This window comes from Rhea pennata, chromosome 2, assembly GCF_028389875.1.
Source record: "Rhea pennata isolate bPtePen1 chromosome 2, bPtePen1.pri, whole genome shotgun sequence".
Taxonomy (NCBI): domain Eukaryota; kingdom Metazoa; phylum Chordata; class Aves; order Rheiformes; family Rheidae; genus Rhea; species Rhea pennata.
Window position 1 is genome coordinate 93,304,998 of NC_084664.1, and position 20,184 is coordinate 93,325,181.

The 20,184-nt window shown below is 36.1% G+C and overlaps 1 protein-coding gene across 4 annotated transcripts in view; it reads left to right on the top strand.

Moving 5' to 3' along the window:
- The window catches only part of KIF13A (kinesin family member 13A), a 116,426-nt gene that overhangs the window by 31,387 nt on the left and 64,855 nt on the right, over positions 1-20,184 (top strand). For all 4 annotated transcript variants that reach the window (XR_009957644.1, XM_062569920.1, XM_062569918.1 and 1 more), the window contains exons 3-4: positions 9,483-9,495; positions 18,230-18,290. Coding sequence is in view for 3 of the 4 variants with exons in the window: in XM_062569920.1 (XP_062425904.1) it covers positions 9,483-9,495; positions 18,230-18,290 (74 nt within the window). In the remaining variant the exon portion in view is untranslated. The remainder of the gene's footprint in view (positions 1-9,482; positions 9,496-18,229; positions 18,291-20,184) is intronic.

Sequence of the window (20,184 nt, forward strand, 5' to 3'; positions counted from 1 at the left end):
GCCATTCTAAAAGATACTTGGTAGAACAATAAGGATTTTAAGATGTTTAGAGGACTGCAGATCCTACTTAAGAGGGGACTAGCAAAGCACAAGAGAGCATATATAGAAAGCTGAGTTGGTAGAGAAAAAATTGAACTGTTGAATTACAGGGCAGTGTTGATATAAGAACAAATAAGATTAAATTTATTCATAATCAGAATTCAATAGAAGTTTCTGGACAGTGGTAGAGTGAATAACCTTCCACGAAGCAGAACAACACAACTGACTTCATGATAGAGTCTGAACAGTTTTAAGAGATTTTTATGGCACGGTTACCCGTGATAGTCATAAATGGTGTGATCCAGAGATCCTTGCTGTATTATTGCTTTATTTAAGCTGTAAATTGTTTTATTGCTTTATTTACCAGTTCAGTTGATACATAGGCAGACTTACTTTAGCTGTTCAGCTATAACTCATTTTCTTTTATTTTGAGTAAATATTGAAAATCAGTCTCACTTTTTAAACTTTTCTCCAAGGTAATTCTTTGATTGCTTTAATGATTTGTGGACCATAATATTCTGACCTATTTCTAGATTCTCTAGAAAAGCTTTAATGTCTTAAAAAAATCTGAGACGACTTCTGTTTCCTCATGAAGTTTACTAAAATTTCCTTGTAATTACAATGTAAGTCATGTGTCCGTATTTACTCTTTAGAGAACAACATTTCTTATCTTAGTTATGGGAATTCTTTGTAATATTTTATGTGGAATTTTAGTTTTTAGTTGCATTACACTTCAGCATTGTTGTTTTCAAATTAATTGCAAAGAGGCCACCTAGCTTCTGTGTGCTGTCAGAATGAAGTCTTCTGGAGCAAAGCAAATATAAATTGTTATACCCCTGTTGAGTTTGAGTGGTACACTGCAGTTGTTAGCACTTAGATGTGGACTTGTTCTCCACTGTAGGCACTTCTAAGCCTTATCAATGTTCGCTTTATTAGTGACACTGACTATAAAGTTAAGTCAGCAATAAATCAGCTTTTTATCCATTTTTAACCTTTGTTTGATCCTTTTGACCTCCACATACAAACCTGTAACATAACATTTATACGAACTTTCACATGTTCACGATTTACCAGGGGACTTGTTAAATTTTTGTTTTGAACTTCTGTGTTCTGTAGACTACTAGGTCGTATTCTGTAACAAAATACTGAGCCTAGTAACTTTTGGCTGTCTAGTATCTACCAGAAAGACATCTAGAAAGACATCTAAGCTCTGTCTGAAGACTCAGAAAATGGAAAATTCATAGGTTACATTTCCACTGCTGCTTCTTCTCTACTGGAAATAATCTATTTTCATATTCTAGAGATGGGGAGATGGGTTCAAGTTGTGCCTTTCTTTGCTATGTTTAAAAAAATCTAGTGCTTGGTGAGAAGACTCTTGTGAAGATTACTGGCTGTCGTGATAATCGTTCTGTTTTTGTTAACTGATAAACTTGGAGCACATGCTGCAAAGACTTTTTCTAGCCTTTAGGTGACTTATTCATTTCATCACATGCTTTGTTATTAGAACAAATACTGCCTAAGCTTTAAAGAGAACATTGAATAGACGTACACACGTGTGTACTAAACAAGACTAAAATCTCCTTGATACTTTTATACCTCTTGTATTACATCCATGGATTAAGTTAAATGTTGGTACTACAACAGCTCTAGAAGTCCTTATTCAGTTTATCTATGTAGAGTTGGTTTGAGTTTACATTTTTTTGTGCATTCTTCCACACTAAACTTTTTTTTTTATCCCATGATTCATGTTATTCTTTCTCTGTGTACTGTCTACTATCTGGCAAATGGTAGCAGTTGTTCAAACTATCTGTTAAGCCAAATAATGTAATGTCAAGATAGCCAAAACCAGCTAGTGTTACAGCCTGCTGATAAACATTTTTTTTCTGTAAAACTATTTCTAGTGGAGTGATGGAAATTGTTATGCTAATTGTTATGCGAATGCTTGCAATCATCAAAATTGGAAATTTTAAATATTATATATTATATACTAATTGTATGTGTTTCTGATCAGTTCTTCTAATATTCGTGATACTGATAAGCATGCTAGTATAAAGTGAAAATAGTAATTTGTGAATTTTGCTACAAATCTGAAAGATCCTTTTTTTCATACTACAGTTGCATTTAAAGATTGCTAACATGTGAAAGCTATGTGAAAGGATGTAGTGTCATGCCCAATTAGGGGCTCTCTTAGTAACATAAATTAGATCAAATCTGAGTGATGATTTTTTCCCTGGTATGGTAATGGAATGTGACAGTGAAACTTTGGGATTCTTATCTGCTGTCCAGTCTGAACAAATGGTCACGAAAACACTCATATCTTCAGAAGCTTCTCAATTATATCTGTGTCATATTTGACAAAAGGACATATGGGCTTAGCTCCCAGAAAAGGTAGTGATTTTCCTTAGCAAATGAGAAAATCAAGTGTTACAGCCAAGGTTCAGATCCAGTTACTCAGTTAATGCCTGCAGTCTAGTTCTTTGCAGTATGTAGGCCTTTTCAGGAAGTAGAGGTATCTTGTCTTGATCTTCATCAACCAAGCTGCTAGTTGCTCTTTGTCTTCATAGCAGATTATAATGCTTGAGGTTTTAAAAGGGCTATTGCTAACAAGGTGGAATTTCATCTGTGAAGTGTTACTGTTGATTAGCAAATTTCTTTCACTTGTCTTTGAAGGTGGTCTGTCTTGTGATAAATACTGTGTACAGTGATAAACAGCAGTGTATTTTTCAAGTAGCTGCGAGTGCTGCATACAGAGGTGTTGTCTTCCCTAGAGTCTGGTGTGTTGATGGTTATCATAGGAAACATTTGAGAAGGAATTTCTAAGGAACTGTGGTGTGGAAAGGGAATTCCATTGGCATTGGAGATTTAAGAGGTACATAATAGTTAGCTGGCAATAGCTAACCCAAGTGACTGGTTATGTGGTCTCAACAGAGTTTATACATTGAGTTGAAATGCCAGTTAATACTTGAGGTGTTTTTCTCTCCCTGAGTGCTAATAATAAACACAACAGAATAAGGGTAATGGGTGCTTATGGGTGCTGCAGTCACTGTATTAACACTAAGATACATTTCCGCATACTTTACAGAAATATAGTGTATTTGCCCAAACAAAAGTTGCATTACATTCAAGCTAATAATCATTCACTAAAGAGTAGCCTTAAATGTTAATAGATTTTCTGTACTGATCTCTGATTTATTTTTTTCTTTCGTCTTTTTGCCATCCCACTGAGCCTTTGACAGTTAAAATACTCAGAGCTAGTATGTGAGGTAAGTTACAGACTTAGTGGTATTCCAGGCAGTTTTATCTTTCTGCTGTGCCAGTGTCAGGATATTGCCCTCCACTTATTTTAATGAAGTTGCGTTGATTTCATAACCTATGGGTTTTTTTTTCCTAATTCATCACTGCTATAGTGAATGGACTTGAGTTGTTAGAGTGAAACTCTATTATGGTGAAATATTTAGTCATTTTCTGACAGTTTCTCTTTTTCTGAAAGAAATCACTCTACTATTGTAATACTTATGTTGTTTAACTTGCTTTGCAGTAGTTGTCATTCTGATTTCCGTGTCTGACTTGATCTCTTGGCATGTGGTAGGTTTGCAGTGAGTAGCACAGCTTCTTGATACACTATTTACATAAAGCATGAGAGCAACATGTTTTTGAAGTATGCATTCTTTTTTTACTGGTGTTTCTAATTATGATCAGCTAATACTTTATTGTGCAGGCAGTTGGTCAAATTGCTTGTTAAAATGTTTGTCTTGTGCTATTCTTCAAAGGATTGTTTTGTCTATAGGACAGACTTGTTTGGGTGGGAGGATTATACTGACACAAGACTTGTGCAGTCCCGTCTTATGCAGGAATGTAAAGTAACTTTATATGTGTATATGTATGTGTGCTCATACAGTATGTAAGATAATTTAATTGTTCTAAGAACCCTAGTATCAAATTATGATGCTGACTTCATCATTAGTCAGCTCTTCTAGAGGCACCCCAGCCGAGCACAAAGATGGGACACTGTTCCCCTTCAGGGCATTGCAGGTGCCCTTTTCTTATATCATCTGTATTTAGAGAATGGAAAGGGAAGACTGGCTAACAAATGTCCTTATTCTCTATTCTTTCTGGAGAAAATTGTATGCTGCTAGTAGTTTGTAATACATGATCAACTGAAACTGTTACTGTGGAAGACTGGTGGTTTTGTAGATGTGTGCTTTTGCTAAGAAATACAGCACTCATCAACAATATATAGGCATGCAAAGATGTTTGGTGTCAGGCCTGCAAGTAGCAGCCTGCAGCAATAAACCAACAAACAGTGAAGAGTCTTAGAGGTGTATGATCTTGGTACAAAAGATAGGAGCATCCATATCTCTTTGCTCTCTAAATAATTTGTTGTTTGCAGTTACAAGTGCTGAATGCCTGCTCCCTGCTGCAGCCACTCTGAAAGCCTGTGTTTACCTGGATAAGCAATGCAGTTGTTTTCATGAAGTAAAGCAAGGGGCATTATGAGGGTCCTACCACTAGTTTGTTCCCCTGCACTGTGCCTTTGAATGATGCAAGCATGCTCAGCTGATGGAATATTCTCAACTTGAGTTATAAGGCAGCCTGATTATAAAAACAAAACCTAAAACAAAATAACCACTCAAACAATTATTTATTTAAACAGCTAGTCTGTACAGATTTCAGAAATACTGAAGAGAGTGTGAGAAAAGGAATTACTCCCAAATTAAAGAGAGGAGGATTGCAAAGCTACATTTTACCATACATGTGAAGGCGTAACAAGTTCGATAACCTGTTCTGACTTGACATTAACTGGAAACAGTCAAACTGCAGACTCATACAAAGAAGCCATTCATTTTCTAGTACTACTAAACTCTTAATGGAATAAACTGCATCTGGGGAATATGGAAACAGACTTTTGGAGACTACAGCTATCAAATGCCATCATGGATGGCTTAAAGTCAAGTCGTGTGTTTGGGAAAAAGTACAATGCATACTACAAAACTAAATATTAAAACATTCTCTTTGTCTATCAGGATGATCTTTTCAACTTGCTGATTTTTATGGTTAGAAAGGAAAGAAGGAAAACTTTTTTTTTAAGCTCATATTAAAATACTAAAGACTTTTTTCCTTTTTCTAATATATCAGCAATTGCCTATAATGATTCTTTTGACAAGTGATCCTGAGGAGTACCTGAATGAGTAACAACTACATGTAAACATTCACCATTTAATTCTATGCTTTGGAAAACTGAGTAACATGAATTTGCAGTGGTTGCACGTGTGACAAGAGCAAAAAGGTATTTCAGGCTCACCATCTTAGACAATGATTTTTGGTGGAGTCAGCTTAGAGCAAGCGTAGCCATGTGGTTCATTAATCATCTGCTATAGATACTATGTGTCCTGTTTAATGTTGGTGGTTATGATTGCTTAGTTATTAAGTAATTCTGAGAAAGGAAAAGAATCCACAGAATACTTTCTAAAACCTAAAATAATTATAGCACAATTGTGACATACTTGGCTTTTTAGTAGAGTTGACATGGAGATGAATTGGGCTTTGCGGGTGTAATTCTGAAGAATCCAAGTCCCGTTTTTCAAAGGTGGCTTGTTCCACTGTTTTCTCTAAGTTGGAGTAGTTGGTTTTATACGTGCTTTCTTATTTTCAAAGGTACCTCACTCCAACTGAAGATGAGATTTTGAAGGGTAGGGGAGCTGAAATTATATGTAATGGGGAGAAGAATGTTACCCAATTCTTTCTCTATATAAAACAATCATTTTTCTGGCAAAAGTGACATTTGGGAATATTGACACAATGCTCGCTGTGGGACAAAACGTTTTCTTACTGGTATAATTGTGAATATGTTTAGACAAGCGTGTTTTTAATTGCTTCCTATTACACAGAACATGTTCTTTAGTCAGAATATGTAACGCCAGCTGATATAACTTTTTCACAGCAGACAGAAAGAGACTACTGTGAAATAATGTAGGTGGTTTCCTTTTGTTTTTAAGAAGGAAGTCTTTGCTGCGGTTGAAATACCAGGAAAATGTACTCATCTCATGTGCTATCACAGGCAGTGGATAGATAATAAAGAAAAAAAATGTGGATGTAGTCAAGAAGGCTTCTGCTCATCCAGGTATTAACATGTGACATTATGTCAGAATTGGTGTACATTTTGTGGATTACTGCTCTTGGCAAATGTGAGGAGCGTCATGAGGTTTTTAGGAAGAGATAACAAAAAATATTTTACACTGGCATAAAACTTTTTAGAAATTGGTTTCCTCTGAATTAAAATTTGAGAAAATGGCTGCATTCTGGGAACTTGATATGGCTTAGCCAAGAGGAACAGGGGAGTCTTAATAGTGTTATGGAAAATAATGCCTCAATAGGCATACTTTCCAGGATAATGTAAAAATTATTCTACTAATATTTTTCTAAAGTCCTGATGGCATAAGGACAAAGGCAGGATGAAGTTTAGGAGCACAATGGTCTTTGAAGTTATCCCAATTCACCCTTCTCCCCTCTCTGATCTGTGAAAGTATTTTAAAGACTTTTGGTGATATTTATCTTGGTTTTGAGTTCTATGCATGCCAGAAAAGTCAGTCTTCTATTTGAATGTGTATATTGCCTGTTGTCAGATTAAACCAAAATCCACTATCATGCATTGGAAGGCTAGGTAACTTTGTGATATTTCTGGAAGTGTATCAGCTCTTCTTTTTAGAAGGCGTTTTGTCGTGATTCAAAAGATATGTCTGCACATTGTGGTTGGCACCATTGGCAACTGGACAATTAGGAGCCATTGAATAAGTCTGAAAAGTAAAAAATTCTAACTACTGTGGCTTTGCAATTTGCTATTTTTTCCTCCTAGACTTGAAACATTGAATCACAAGATTTGAATGGTCAATATCTGGTAAAAATGAAGCCAAATCCAATTATATGTGCAGCTTAAGAACGTTGATTTGTTGGGCAGAAGAGACACCATAAAGCACTTCCATTTTTTTAAGATTATTAAAAAAAAAAAAAAAAAAAAAGAGAGAGAGAGAAAGAAAGAAAAGAGAGAGAAAAGGCCCTAATGTGGGCAAACTGATTGAGGCTAATGCAAATTTTATAATATATCTTTAGACTGCTGCAGATGTGATTTCAGTTAAATTGTAAATAGTTTTGTATCAGTCTGCTTCCTTTGACTGAAGAAAGTATTTTGGAGTGACTCTGTCTGAATTATTGCTGCAGTAATGATTACAATGGGTTGTTTAGAGAAGTTTCAAGTAACTGTGGAAAAAAAGACATATACTGCGAGCCAAAATAAATGATTTACTCCAGAGGCCCCTGTTTAAGCTGCTGCTGGTGGGAGTAGCAGGTGTTCCCAGGCAGTTGCTGGTTTGTCTCCTTACTAGCAGGAGAGTTTGGAGCAGGAGGAAGTGACAGCCCACCTGTGCTTTGAAACCTAGGAAACTGGAGCAATAAATTGCCTTCAGTTAGGAAGCTCTGTTGTCCACCAGTGATTTCAAAAGACACATTTGCTCTGCTTTTCTAAAAATGAGAGAGAAATTCTTGAAGTATAATGTCTTGCATTGCTTAGGGAAATATATTAAGAGGTGTTCATATGCTCAGAAAAGCAAGTGGTAAATGTTCCACTAATGTTTGGTTTTTTCCAGCAATTTAGGGATTCTGGTGAACCTGTAGAACTTTATTCAGCAGTGCATCAGGAATTCCCTAGGAAGGTTGATAAATTGTTATTTTTATGTCCCATCCCCCCCAAGATATGAGTGTATTAAGAAAACATTAAAAAAAAAAAAAAAAAAAAAAGCTTTACAAGGAAATTTTGATAACTTCCTTCTATAGTAATTCCTCCTCTATGTAAGATTAGGAGGTTTAGAATTAGTGCATGGACTTTGGCTAGATAAGTTGATAATGCTAGACTTTCATCACATAGTAGAGAAATGCCAACTTCATCACTAGGTAAGAGTGCATTCAGCACAAGGTCTGAGCCACCTGGATGTGAGCTAGCTGTGAATTTAGCTTATGTAGCCAAACTTTATGAAAGGGCAAGACTGCAATATCTGGTTCTGCCCAGATGTAAAGTATTTTTGCATTATGCTGTTACCAGGTAGCAGCTACATTCCTTCTGGGAGAGGTGGCATCTAAGGTACTGTCTGAGCACAGACTGAAAAGATTGTCTAAGATGTATTTATGGATTAACTTCTCTTTAGCTATCTTTGCTGAGCCTCTGGGCTACCGGATAGGAAAAGTGCTTGAAGCATTTGTTTTCATCTGACTTTTGTGATCGTAGTATATACGATCTTGGGGATAAAAACAGAGCTTGGTCCCATATCCTCCTGCACAGAGACTATAGCAGCCAGCTGTCTTTGATCAGTGTGTGTGGTGTGTCTGTCCTCAGAGTAAATAAGTAAAAACCCTTCATCTATATCCTTATTTTTTAAAACTTACCATGTTCCCTGCTTGTACATTGTGTCCATAGCCCTTTCTTATGGTTGTTTTGCTCTTCATTCACATTTGCATGCTTTTCTTGATGTGAAAAACAAGTACAAATGTTTTCTGTGTATCACTTAAGGCCTATTTCAGTACATAATTTAAACATATGCCTAAAGCTGTAGTTTTCATGATTTTCATAATTCTGCAGTGTTTTCACCTCCTCCCTTGCACTGTTATTAGCAAGCACAAAGCTGCATGGTGAGACGGATCAGTTCACCAGTCTGACTGAAAACCAATCCTACCAAAAAAAACAACCAAACAAAACAGAACAACAACAACAACAACAACAAAAACACAGAACTGATCAGATATGCCATGTGGCCGTATGGTTGTCAGCATAAACATAAGTGCTTAAGGAGAAGGTGAAACACTCTGAATTGGTGTCTTTTTTTAATCTCTTGTGTCTGACTGCACTAGTTGGAACAGCATTTTTGGAGTGGCTTCCTATGCCACCTTTGGCTAGGGAAGCTCTGGATTTATTTTAAAGTTTTATAATCTTTACAAAAAACAATTGTTTGATGCTTCCCTTGGTCTTGCATGTGTAGCACTACTAAAGTCAGTGGGGCTTCTCCCAGGCATGTCAGTCTGCCAGCTTTGCAGGCTTAATTTTAGTTTGCTACAAAAGGTGGAGTGTGTCTTGCATTTGGTGGTAAAGAAAATGGATGCTTGTTTTCTTTCTGGAACTCGGTGTTTTTAGATATTCTAGCTATAAGGAAGGAATCTTGTATTTTTCCCTTCCCTTTAAAGTGTGGCTATATTGCTAATGAAGTAATTACTGATATTTGTTAAAAACCTGCAGTGTCATAAATTCTTAAATATATTGTGAATTACAAAAAAGATTCAGAAGTACAGTAATGAAGTAGACTGACCTTATTTTTATTTTTTTTCTTTGCTGCCTTCTCTTTATGTGGATGGTGTATTCATGCTTCTCTTCATCATTACTCCTGACTTTTCCCATCATCTAGAAAACCACCTAAGGTATGTATTTTGTCATCTTGTGTTTGCATGTGCTATAAAGATGTTGAACACTGCAGAAATGTCTGGAGTGTTCTACTAGTGGGTGACATACAGCTTTGGTAGATGGGTTTTTTTCCAAACATGTTTTTTATCTCATATATGTAACTTAAAGAATTCATAATTTCAGAAGATTCCATTTGAATCCAACTAACATGCAATTTAAGGCATGTGACTTTTTAAAGCTAAGACCAGGACAAGCCATAATTTTAATGCATTCAGAAACACATTTGAAGGGTATTAAGATGCATCTAGTAAAAAAAACCCAAATTGTTCTTTTTTTAATTCTTGAAGGTCAATTACATAGTTTTGGATATAAGTGGCTAAAGTGCACCAAAAATCTCCTAGAGATTCCCTGTGTTGTGTGTAATGCAGGGGAAAAGAAGGAAAATGTACATTTTACAGAAAAGGGACCATGCTGAGAAGTGCACAATCAGCACGAGGCTAGGAGCAATGATGAGGTAAAATGACTATGTAAGCTGCTACTTGTCAACACATGTAAAACAGCATATTAGTATATTGCTTCAGCAATTTAATAATAGCCATATCCTTTCTGTTGGTGTTGAATGCTGCTTTTTATAGCAGAGAGCTGTAGTTTGCAGTGAATGAATTTTTACATTATTTTCTTTAAATCTTAGTTCTTTAAGAAAGCATATAGGTGTAACTCTGAGGTTATTTCTGCGGAGTATTTTGTGTAGGCCTTCTGGGATTAGAAATTGGGAAGGGGGTGTGTTTGTGTGTATATGTATAATATATACAAACTTTACTTAGATTCATGCTAGCAACTTCTTCACCTCTACAGTGTAACTTTTTTTTCTGTAAAAATAAAATATGATTATTTGGCCATTCATTGGTCATTTAGAAATGGCTATTAAACAAGTTAGTCGTGCCTTTACAATAGATATGTAGATAGTATATGTTAAGAGTTGCATATTCAGTGTGAGTTAACACATGGCTAAATGCTGAAAGCTGCAGACTCTGCCTAGTCTATACTTAGGATTAGGCTGCAAAACAGCAAATCACGAATGTGAAATTAGACTCCTTTTTAAACCAATTATGTCATATGGCATCAGGCAAGTACTTAATACTGGATATGATCCTCATTACCTTTTAAGTAGTTCACATGGGTATACTTGCATGTGCAAGTCCTGAATATTATTAGTTCCTCAAGGCATTGATTAGGTGCTTTAACATAAACGAGTTCTGTGGAATAATGTTTTGGCTATTTAAAATGTTAATTCCCCTTGGCTGTCTTTTGGAGATAGTGCTGTGTAGCAGTGAGTTGCACTGTCTCTTCTTGTTTAATATCTCATTTTAAGCCACAGGTACAGGTGAATTTGAGACAAAACTCCAGGTTTTTCACTGATAAGGTGGATGCATAGGACTGCATCACTGTTTATTTTTGCTGTGGGAGCAGTAACCTTTAGTTAGCAAAATAGTAACAAGCAGCTGTCTTAAATTGCTGTAAATGTTTGCTGAAGAAATATGAATTAAAGCTCCCCATCTTTTCTTTTCTTTAAACCTTGTGCTTACTATAGTAGTCTTTTTGTTTAGTTTTCAGCAGTTATTGACAGTGTGAGCCTCTCTTTAATCTAGATTAGACCTATACAAGTACATTAACTCGAGTAATGTGCACGCTTAGGATGGCTCTGAATACACTAGTACTGGGATCAAATGCTTCCTGGCTAAGCAGTCGGACTCAGCTTGATTAACTTTCACTGACAGTTTTGTGAGGCTGTTTCACTGCATAGTAGGAAATGGCTGGTATGTTTAACAGCAATCTGATTTAAGTGATGCTGAAAAGATAATTTGACAGTGTGCAGATTTATTTTAAGGGCTGGAGGAGGGGGAAATTTCCATCTTCAGCCTAATTTTGGCATGTGAACTGAAGGAGTTGAATGGTCTGGGCTGATGACAGCGAGCTGAGAGAGAAGGTAAATCTTGTGTCTTGCAGTACCCTTGCGCGAGACTCGGGCTGTTCTGCAAGAGGAAGTTGAATAGCTGGAGAGAATATTTGGGTCAGTTAGTTTTGTTGAGGTTGTAGGTGGCATCTTAACCTTGCTCTAATACCATAGTCATTACGCCTTTGTGTTGCCTCTGGTCAGAGGGAATATATAACTTCATAGGTTTCCATGGGGTGTGACTGGTATAATTTGGCATCTTACTGGTGGCAATCACTGAGCAGGCAAGCCTTGTTTGCTTGGATATCAAGGAGAGGGAGGAACTTCAAACACTGAGCAAGTTTGAGCTGGAATCATATAGTATTGGATAATGTACTTGACTACATTTGGTAAAGTACTATTAAGCAGTACATAAGTACATTTGATAATGTACTTAATCTTGCTTGAATGTGCTACCACAAAAGCAGTCTCTTGACAATAGCTATAATTCCTACTTATTTGAAACAGTTTAGCATTTCTTAAGCAAAAATTGATTTGTATGGAGTACAGTGACAAGACAAAAAGAAGAGTTTGTATCTGCTATGGCTTTAATTTTTCTTAATAGCCTTTCTGCCCATGAAGTAGAGTTATGCAGTGTATCTGTCTAGAAATATCAGAAATGAACAAATGAGTAATGATGACACTGACATCTTTATTTTAATGAATATTAAAGAAACTCCATCTAACCTTGTATGTTAGGACAACAGCATGTGTGATTACTTTCCCAGAGGGTATTCAGAAAATCTTGTGTTTTTGGAAGTGAGCAACTTTTCAACCATTTAAAACCCAAATATGTCCTCTGCATAGACTAACACATACCCCTGCCCCCGCCAAATACCACTTATGCTCATGAACATTATATTACAGTTGTTTGAGAACCATAATTTTTAAATGTCTTGAATCCTGAAGTGGTCAAATTCTTTCTCATAAGTTTCCGTTTTTATTTTTTTTTTTTTTTGTGCTGCATTGTTCGTGCACTAAAGTGCTTATAATGAATATACAGTAAGTACATACTGAAGTTAATGTACTTATTTTTTACTGTGGGCACTAATTTACAATTGTGAAAGAACTGGCATGGTGAGCTTTTCCTGCTACTATTACTTGTAACTCTTTTTGTTACTTGCCTATTTCTAGATGCATACAATGCAGCTTTTGAGCTTTCTCTTACAACTAAACATCATTTAGCCTGATAATATTGTGCAGTGTCAAACACTAGTGTAAGATACCTGGAAAAATGCCTATCAGACTCTTAACTCCTCTCGTAATTCCTGATCTGCAAATTGTTGCCCTAACGTGGCATGTTCTTGCATGTTCTTTTTATGTAGATATCCCCTTTAGATGTGAAAATGAAGTATCAGCTACAGAATCTTCCAAAAATAAGAAAACTTTAAGACTTGCTTGTTTGGCTCTGCGATTTAAAATCCCAGAATAATTTTGTGTCCAGCTGTGAGAACTGGCAAATTCCTGCGTGAACTTATGTCTGCTTGTTGTTGAATGCCAACGAATTCATAAACTTGAAGTAGGTGTATACCTGTCCATCATGGTTTTCTATTTTATTTATTCTTTTAAAATATGCTAAGCTTTCTGGTATAATGGCCATAAAATCAACACCAGAGTAATAGTGAAGCAAAAATACTGGTCCATATAATCAGAGAGACTTACTTGAAATACTTAGAATAACTGAAAATGCAGGAAACCTTAGGGATAATGCAGTGTAATAATTTTTTTTAAAAAATTTGAGTTTCAACAAAAACTCAATTTTTTGCTCCCCATCTCTACCTCCCCCCCCCCCCCCCCCCGTAATGTTAAAACATTTAAACAGAATAGGTTGTCCTAAGTGCAGTTAGAAATGGATTCATGGAGGATGCTTGAACTGTAAAAGTTCTGTTTGAGTCACAGATCTGCATCCCCTTCTTCCAATACATTTCAGTAAGAGCTTTGAAATAAGTTGGTAAATTTACTGGCTTTTGAGTATTCTCCAAAAAGTCAAAAAGACATTTTCACGGCAACTCTCAATTTGAGTAGTAGCTCTTCAGTCTGAGATGCCATTAACAGAACTTCTGGTATCTTTGATACTTACATTTTTAGGGATTATCCTGTTTTCTACAGGGAAATAGCTCTCAGGGGGAAAAATAATGAGAGGAGAAATAATTCTCCTTTTGATAGGAGGATGCAGAATAATCAATCTTCACTGTTTTCACTTCCAAGAAAAAATAAGCAGGAAAGATAAGGGGAAGAAGGGAGCACCTTCAGTTCAGGTTAACTGAGAATTGCAGACTTTCTTCTTTGTCTGCATCCTAGCATAAGTTCTGTATGTGAATGATGAATGTGTTTGTGTGGTGATTTTAGAACTGTATGTCCTGCAACAGCCTGTGTCTAAAGCCAGGAAAATCTGAACTAGTTCATCATCTTTCTACAGAGATGATGATTAAATGGTCACTATTCAGCTAGGACTCTGTTCTGCAAGCATTTTCCAGAGAGAACCCTATGGCAACATACATGCTCAAGAGCGTTACTGATTGGGACTAAGTTCCTTGCTTTTGTATGCTTCATTTCTTACTTTATCAAATTTTGCTTTTTGAAATCTATTTTTCCAGAAGGTCTGAAAATTGCTTCAGTGGGGTGCTTTCTTGTGGTATTGTTGCTGGGGTTTTTCAGAGTTTCTGTTTTAATATCATTGATCAAAGTAATTTTTTAATTTTTGCCTGTCGTTTTTAATAAAAAAGGGAATTTTACTGCAGCTGCTATACCTGTTATGCAGGTAGTACGTGCCCCAGTAGTGTCTACTTGTTTGCCTAGCTGGTAATCTTGTTACTTTCTTCTGTTAGAAGGATTTGGAAATTTTCCAGAAAGGATATTATAAATAGACCAAATCCTTGTTGTGACTTACTCTCTTCAGTATGAAACTCATTCTAAAATCCCATATTTACATATTTTAAATTGTAAGATAGCAGAATTATCCTCTTTCTTTTGCTTAATCGTTTTGGAACTTTTAAAATAAACTTTATTTATTTTTACCTTCTTAAAATCTGAATAGTTATTTTCCTATGATAGAAACATTTGACTGCAAACATGTATTTTAGTTTGTAACATCTCTTTACGAGATCAATGTTTAAATTCTTATGAATTATTAAATAATCCTGTCGTGATATTATGCCTTACCTAAGGGAAAAGTGCATAGGACAATAAATTAAATTGACCTGTAGTACTTATGTGTTACGTATGAGCATGTGTAGCTGGGTAACCTTTCTGAACTGGGCTGTTTGATCCATTGCAGATAATATTGTTTCATGGGGGAAGAATAGGCGTCTGGTAGATTAAGACACAAACCTAAATTCAGCCGTTACAACTGGACTTTCCTTTGCAACTTACCTGCTTGCAGTTTGATCATAGTATTTGGTATTGTTACCAAGTCCCACGAGGAAAATTTCCATAGGAGAAGTGGAAGGTGAGAACAGAAACACTATTTCACAGGCTGTAAAAGTTAGAACAATCTTAGTAATGGTTGAGAATTCATTTTGCTTAGTCTTGAAGCAAGATGACTAACAGCAATTAAAAAATGCATCCCATTTATGTCAAGGTCTGAAGATAAGCGAAGTAACTGCTGTGTTTCGCTTGCCGTTCAGTGGCAAAACTACATCTTTCAGTGAGTAACAGCTGGGAATGTCCTGACTCATGGAGTTGTTTCTTTCAATCCATGATGCAGTAAGTGACTCAGACTTCCCTGGTAGATTGCTTTTGCCTCTTTCCCTCTGCCCCTTCCCCCAAGGAAATTTCAGAACTCAATTCACTTTTGTGTAATAAGTATTGTCTGCAATAAGTCTTCCTTTAGACCTTGCAGTTGATGTGTTTTGCATTTTGTTTGGGGAAGGGGATAGGATTACTAAGCTACTTGACCTTAGGCTTCTGAAATATTTGTGGTAACTGACAATTCAGGGAGAGTTAGATTACAAAATATTTGTAGATAAGATTGTATAATAATTCTGCAATTGCAGTGAGTCCATGACGTTTTGCATTCCTAAAAGCCACGAGGAAATGATTGATCATCTTCCTCAGTTCAGGCTTTGTCTTTCAGGGGATTTGGCCTTTGAGCTAGTAGAGCCTGCGGCTGTTGCTCTAGATAGACCTGCATTGTTGGTCTTACTAAGGAGATCCACTGCTGGAAGACCAGGCAAACTTAAAATCTCAGTTCCAAACAAATTTTAAATAACTTTTGTTTTTCCTCTTGGGATCTCCAAAGAAAAAGAAATTGAATTTATTCTCTTAGATCATACATGGGAAATCCAAAATCAATTTATTATGGTAAAATGTGGAAAATGCACTACAGTTTAAAGGTGTGTTTTAAAGCGTGTCTTAAAGTTGAAAACTGTCAAAACAACGTTAAGTGTCTGTAGTGTAATGTGCTCACTTGCACAGAAAAAGTAACTTTTTTCAGATCCCAACAGATAAAGTGATTTTACAGGACACTGTTAGAGCTCCACAGATCTGCTGAGCACCTGTATGGAATCTTACTCTGTTCCTAGCCAGCTGCAGCCCTTGACTGAAGTGATATTAAATCTTTTCATTAGAGCAGGCTTCCTGACAGCTTGATTGTCTAATAGAATTACATTTTCTATTTGTAGTTTTTGAGCTTCCTCTGCTAAGATCCAGTCTGTACTCCTAGTTTAGGCAGGTAATCTGATGCTATTTATTTATTCATTAAGGCTCCTAAGCAGTTCTTTGAGCATCAGAAGTCCAGCTCATAGTAAAAGTTTCATGTCTCTTGTACAGATGTCTGCTAAATAATTATTTCTCTAAGATCTGTACATTGAATCCTTTGAGTGCTGTTTCATTTACTGTTGATAAACTTTTTTTCCAGCCTCAGTGCCTGAAGAAGGATGGAGGCTTAAAAATAAATAAATAAATAAAACAAGCCAAACTCTACAGATTCGTTAAAAGATTTTCACAGCAGTAGGTTTTCACAGCTGGAAGAAGAAACTCTTACTACAGCCTTCGAAACACTCTTAATGACAGTATGACAATAGTTTGTTTGCTTCTCTCCTCCCCCCCCCCCCAAATTATTTGGGGTTTTTTGCTTTTCTGCAGTAAGATTCCTCAGAAGTCAAGTAGATTATCCAGAATAAAACTTAACATTGAGTGTTTGAGTGTGCTAGATACAATTTAACATGTTCTGGTTTTAGACATAGTTCTCAATTTGAATTACAAAATCTGTAATTTAGGAGTTGTGGAGGTTTGGTGTTTTTTTTTGTGTATGTGTTTTTTTTTTTTTTTTTTTTTTTTAAGTATTTAACCACATACCTTGACAACAACATTAACTTTTTGCAACCTTACTCTTTCAAAGTGGACTAGAGCTGAAGGTAGCTGTACAGTACTGGACAAGAGAGTGCATCCACTTCTGAAAGATACTGTTCATTTTTGTGGTACATGTACAAGAGACAAAGCAAAATCAGCATGATTCGATAACATGAACTTCTCTATTTTAAGAGATGGAGTCCACAGGTGAAGTGCAGAGGCATCTTCGTCTTGTTCTTATTTTAACAGCAGAACTTGATATCAGTCAACTGGCAGCAAAGAACATCTCATCACCTGAAGCTCCTTGAAAGGGGTATCATTTCTAGACTAGGGTAATTTGCATACTTTCCAAAGTGCTTTTAAAACAGCAAATAAGAGGGAGAGGAAGCCCAAAATACAGTGTGTAGGCAAGAGTTGGTGTTATAGTGATGTGGCTTATAGTTAGTTAGTTGATTCTTTAGATTCATCTCTGCTGTTATAGCTAATGAAATACCTGATAAGAGTCATCCTATATGGATGAGTACGACAGCAGAATGGAGACAGGCTACACTGCTGTGCTTATAATGCATGCTTTCCTGACAAATGACATTAAATGTTGAATTCCATGCTACAGGCTTATAGGAGCAACGTGTTTACAGATCACAAGTTTGCTGCCACCAGTCTTGTTGAATAAGATTCTTCTTGTCTATCCCCTACACTCATGCCTCAAATAAATCTCATTGTTTTATTCTGAAATCTACTGCTTCTCTTTATCTCCTCCCTTGCTGTCCTCTGCATTCAGATCAGGTGGTGGTGTCTTTATGCTGTCCAAGTGCAAGGTTAGCTGTGTGAAAACACATGGCAACAACCTTGTGGTTTTTTGCTCCACTTATCGTCGGTGCCTACATCCAGAACAACTGAGAGCAGCAGCTGGAGAATTTGGCTTTATTCTAGAGCTCTGTGCTAGAAGCTTATTTATTTATTTATTTATTTATTTATTTATTTATTTTGCTGCCTGGCATGGACCCAGTGCATGTGGAGTCCTAGGTGGTTTTAACAGTGAAAACTGGAGTGAGAGAAGGATCATTGACTTTTCTGTAGGGACCCTAGTACACTTGTGTCTTCCTTCTTTTCCATGGAGTAGACTGTGTTCATGAACAATGGGAAAACTTTTAAAACATGACTAAAACATATACTTTTTAGCCATCTCGTGTGCTTTAGTACCATTATGTATACTTTTTTTAAAGCAGTGTTTTGCATTGAGAATAATGGATATAGACAAGAAATATTGCAGCTATGTGTAATTAAGATTTGCAAATGTGTTCCTGCTGATTGAAGACCTTTCTGATTCAGGATTTGTGGGTTTTTTTTTTTCTTTTTCTTTCTTTTTAAAAAAGGTAGCGCCTATCTGCAGTTAAACAGTCATGAATTTGTACTGCTTTAGAAGTGTAGCTGAGTTCCTTATGTCTTTTTATATGCTTCTATAGGTGTTTGCCTTTGATCACTGCTTCTGGTCCATGGATGAATCAAACACCACGAAATATGCAGGTAAACTATTTTCTGTACATTTGACAGTGTAAGTAATTTGAAGATAGATGAGAGGGTATTTGTTTTGTTTTTTCATTTTATGGTGTAATTTTCACTGAATGACTTGTTCACAAAAACAGACTTCTCACTTTTACAGGCATTTAGTCGTTTGTGTGTAGCTCTTCTGTTTGATTGCAAGCTTTGAGGTGCCTAATACTGTAATAAAAAAATGTTCAGGAGGCATATTTTTACACCTAAGCTAGTGTTCTTTACCTTATTTTGAATAGCCTATTGTGAGGAGTGTGTCTGCTGCTTAGGAGGAAATTTCAGTATTCTATCAGAAATTACTTCTGAGTAACGCTAGTGATAAAAGCATATTATTTTCAATGCCCTATATTGCTATGCATGAAAGAGGAAAGAAAAGCATCCTTTCAGAAGGTGTGGGTGTTTCAGGTCTTTCACATCATTCAGGTCATATAAATATTAAAACATCCTAAGATAATATAAAAGATCATATGAAGGGCTGTAATATTAAAATGTAAAATTATATAAAAAGTATTTATTAAATATAAAACACTTTAATGATCCCTAATCATAATATGATTAGTGATCAACTTTGACTATTTCTTTCACAAAACTGATTATTCCAGATTAGATTATCACCCCAGTGGTTACTTTTCTCTTGCAATGTGATTTATGTATTCTTATAACATATATTAATATTTTATAAGGAAACTTATTTTGATAGGGACAGCTTTAAATGCTAGATTTCAGGACTGGTCTATGGAAAGGAGTTAAAAAGTAGTGCTCAGTTAACATATCCATACTATGAAGTTCTGTGGTTTTTAAGAAACCTTGAAGGTTGACAGTATTAATTAATTAGAGATCATGGTCTAGTAAATTAATTGCCATGTCCCTATGTTAACATCTCTTCTGTAGCCTCTATTATCAAATCCTAAATCTCAAAAGTTGTATTTGATCATAGATTTTTCCTGTATTCTTTACTTACCTAAGCAAAGTTAGATTTGTTCAGGATAGTAGCTCTGCTTTAGTCTGTCTTTCAGTGACTGTATTTGCACTGAAGAACAGGTGCCCTGCACAATGTTCGTAGTCCAGACTGGTAGACCCAGTGGAGCATTTTGCAGCTCCTTGTGTGTCTGCACATCTAGATTTCTTTTTCAATGAAAGAGGTGATGGTACACACCCAGATCTTGCCCTGATGTGCCTCAGGTGTGCAGGTGGGAGCTGCACCTATTGAGTGTACCATGGGGTAAACCCACTCTTCAGTAAAGAGATGAACCAGAGAAACACACTGAACTAGTTAAACTTGTTTCTTCTTTGGTTTAACCAACCTTCAGGTGAAATCAGTGGGGATCAGACTCCAGAATGCTGTTTCATCTCTTAAGTTTTCTTGTTCCCACGCCTCCCCAATAAAGAAAAAAAAAAAGGTGTTTTTCTTTCACCTGTTCAGATAACATTCCTGTCTGAAAAAACCCTTATTTTCCTTATTTCTTTATTTCTTTTCAGAAATGATAGAAGTGTAGGCTTCAGGACGTGTGTATGTGTGTGTGTATATATATGTGTGTATATCAACTTTCGAATGATTTTGAAGTTACCTTGTGACTTACAGCCCCCATGTTCTACTAGAACATAATGAATTTGGCAGAAGAGCAAAATAAAATCAAAAAAAAAAAATTATTCCAGCCCTAAGTTCCTGAGATATTAGCCTGTTCACATGATTTACATGAGCTGATACTCTACTCCAGTGCTTCTTGTTTTAGAGCCAAAAAAATGAACACTGAAGTGATTTCAGTTTTTATGTGTCTGCCTTAAGTCTTTCACAGCTTAGCCTACATTACTGCAGTAAACAAAATACAATAATTGGTTTTGGTCAGGTTTTTTTTCATGATGAGAA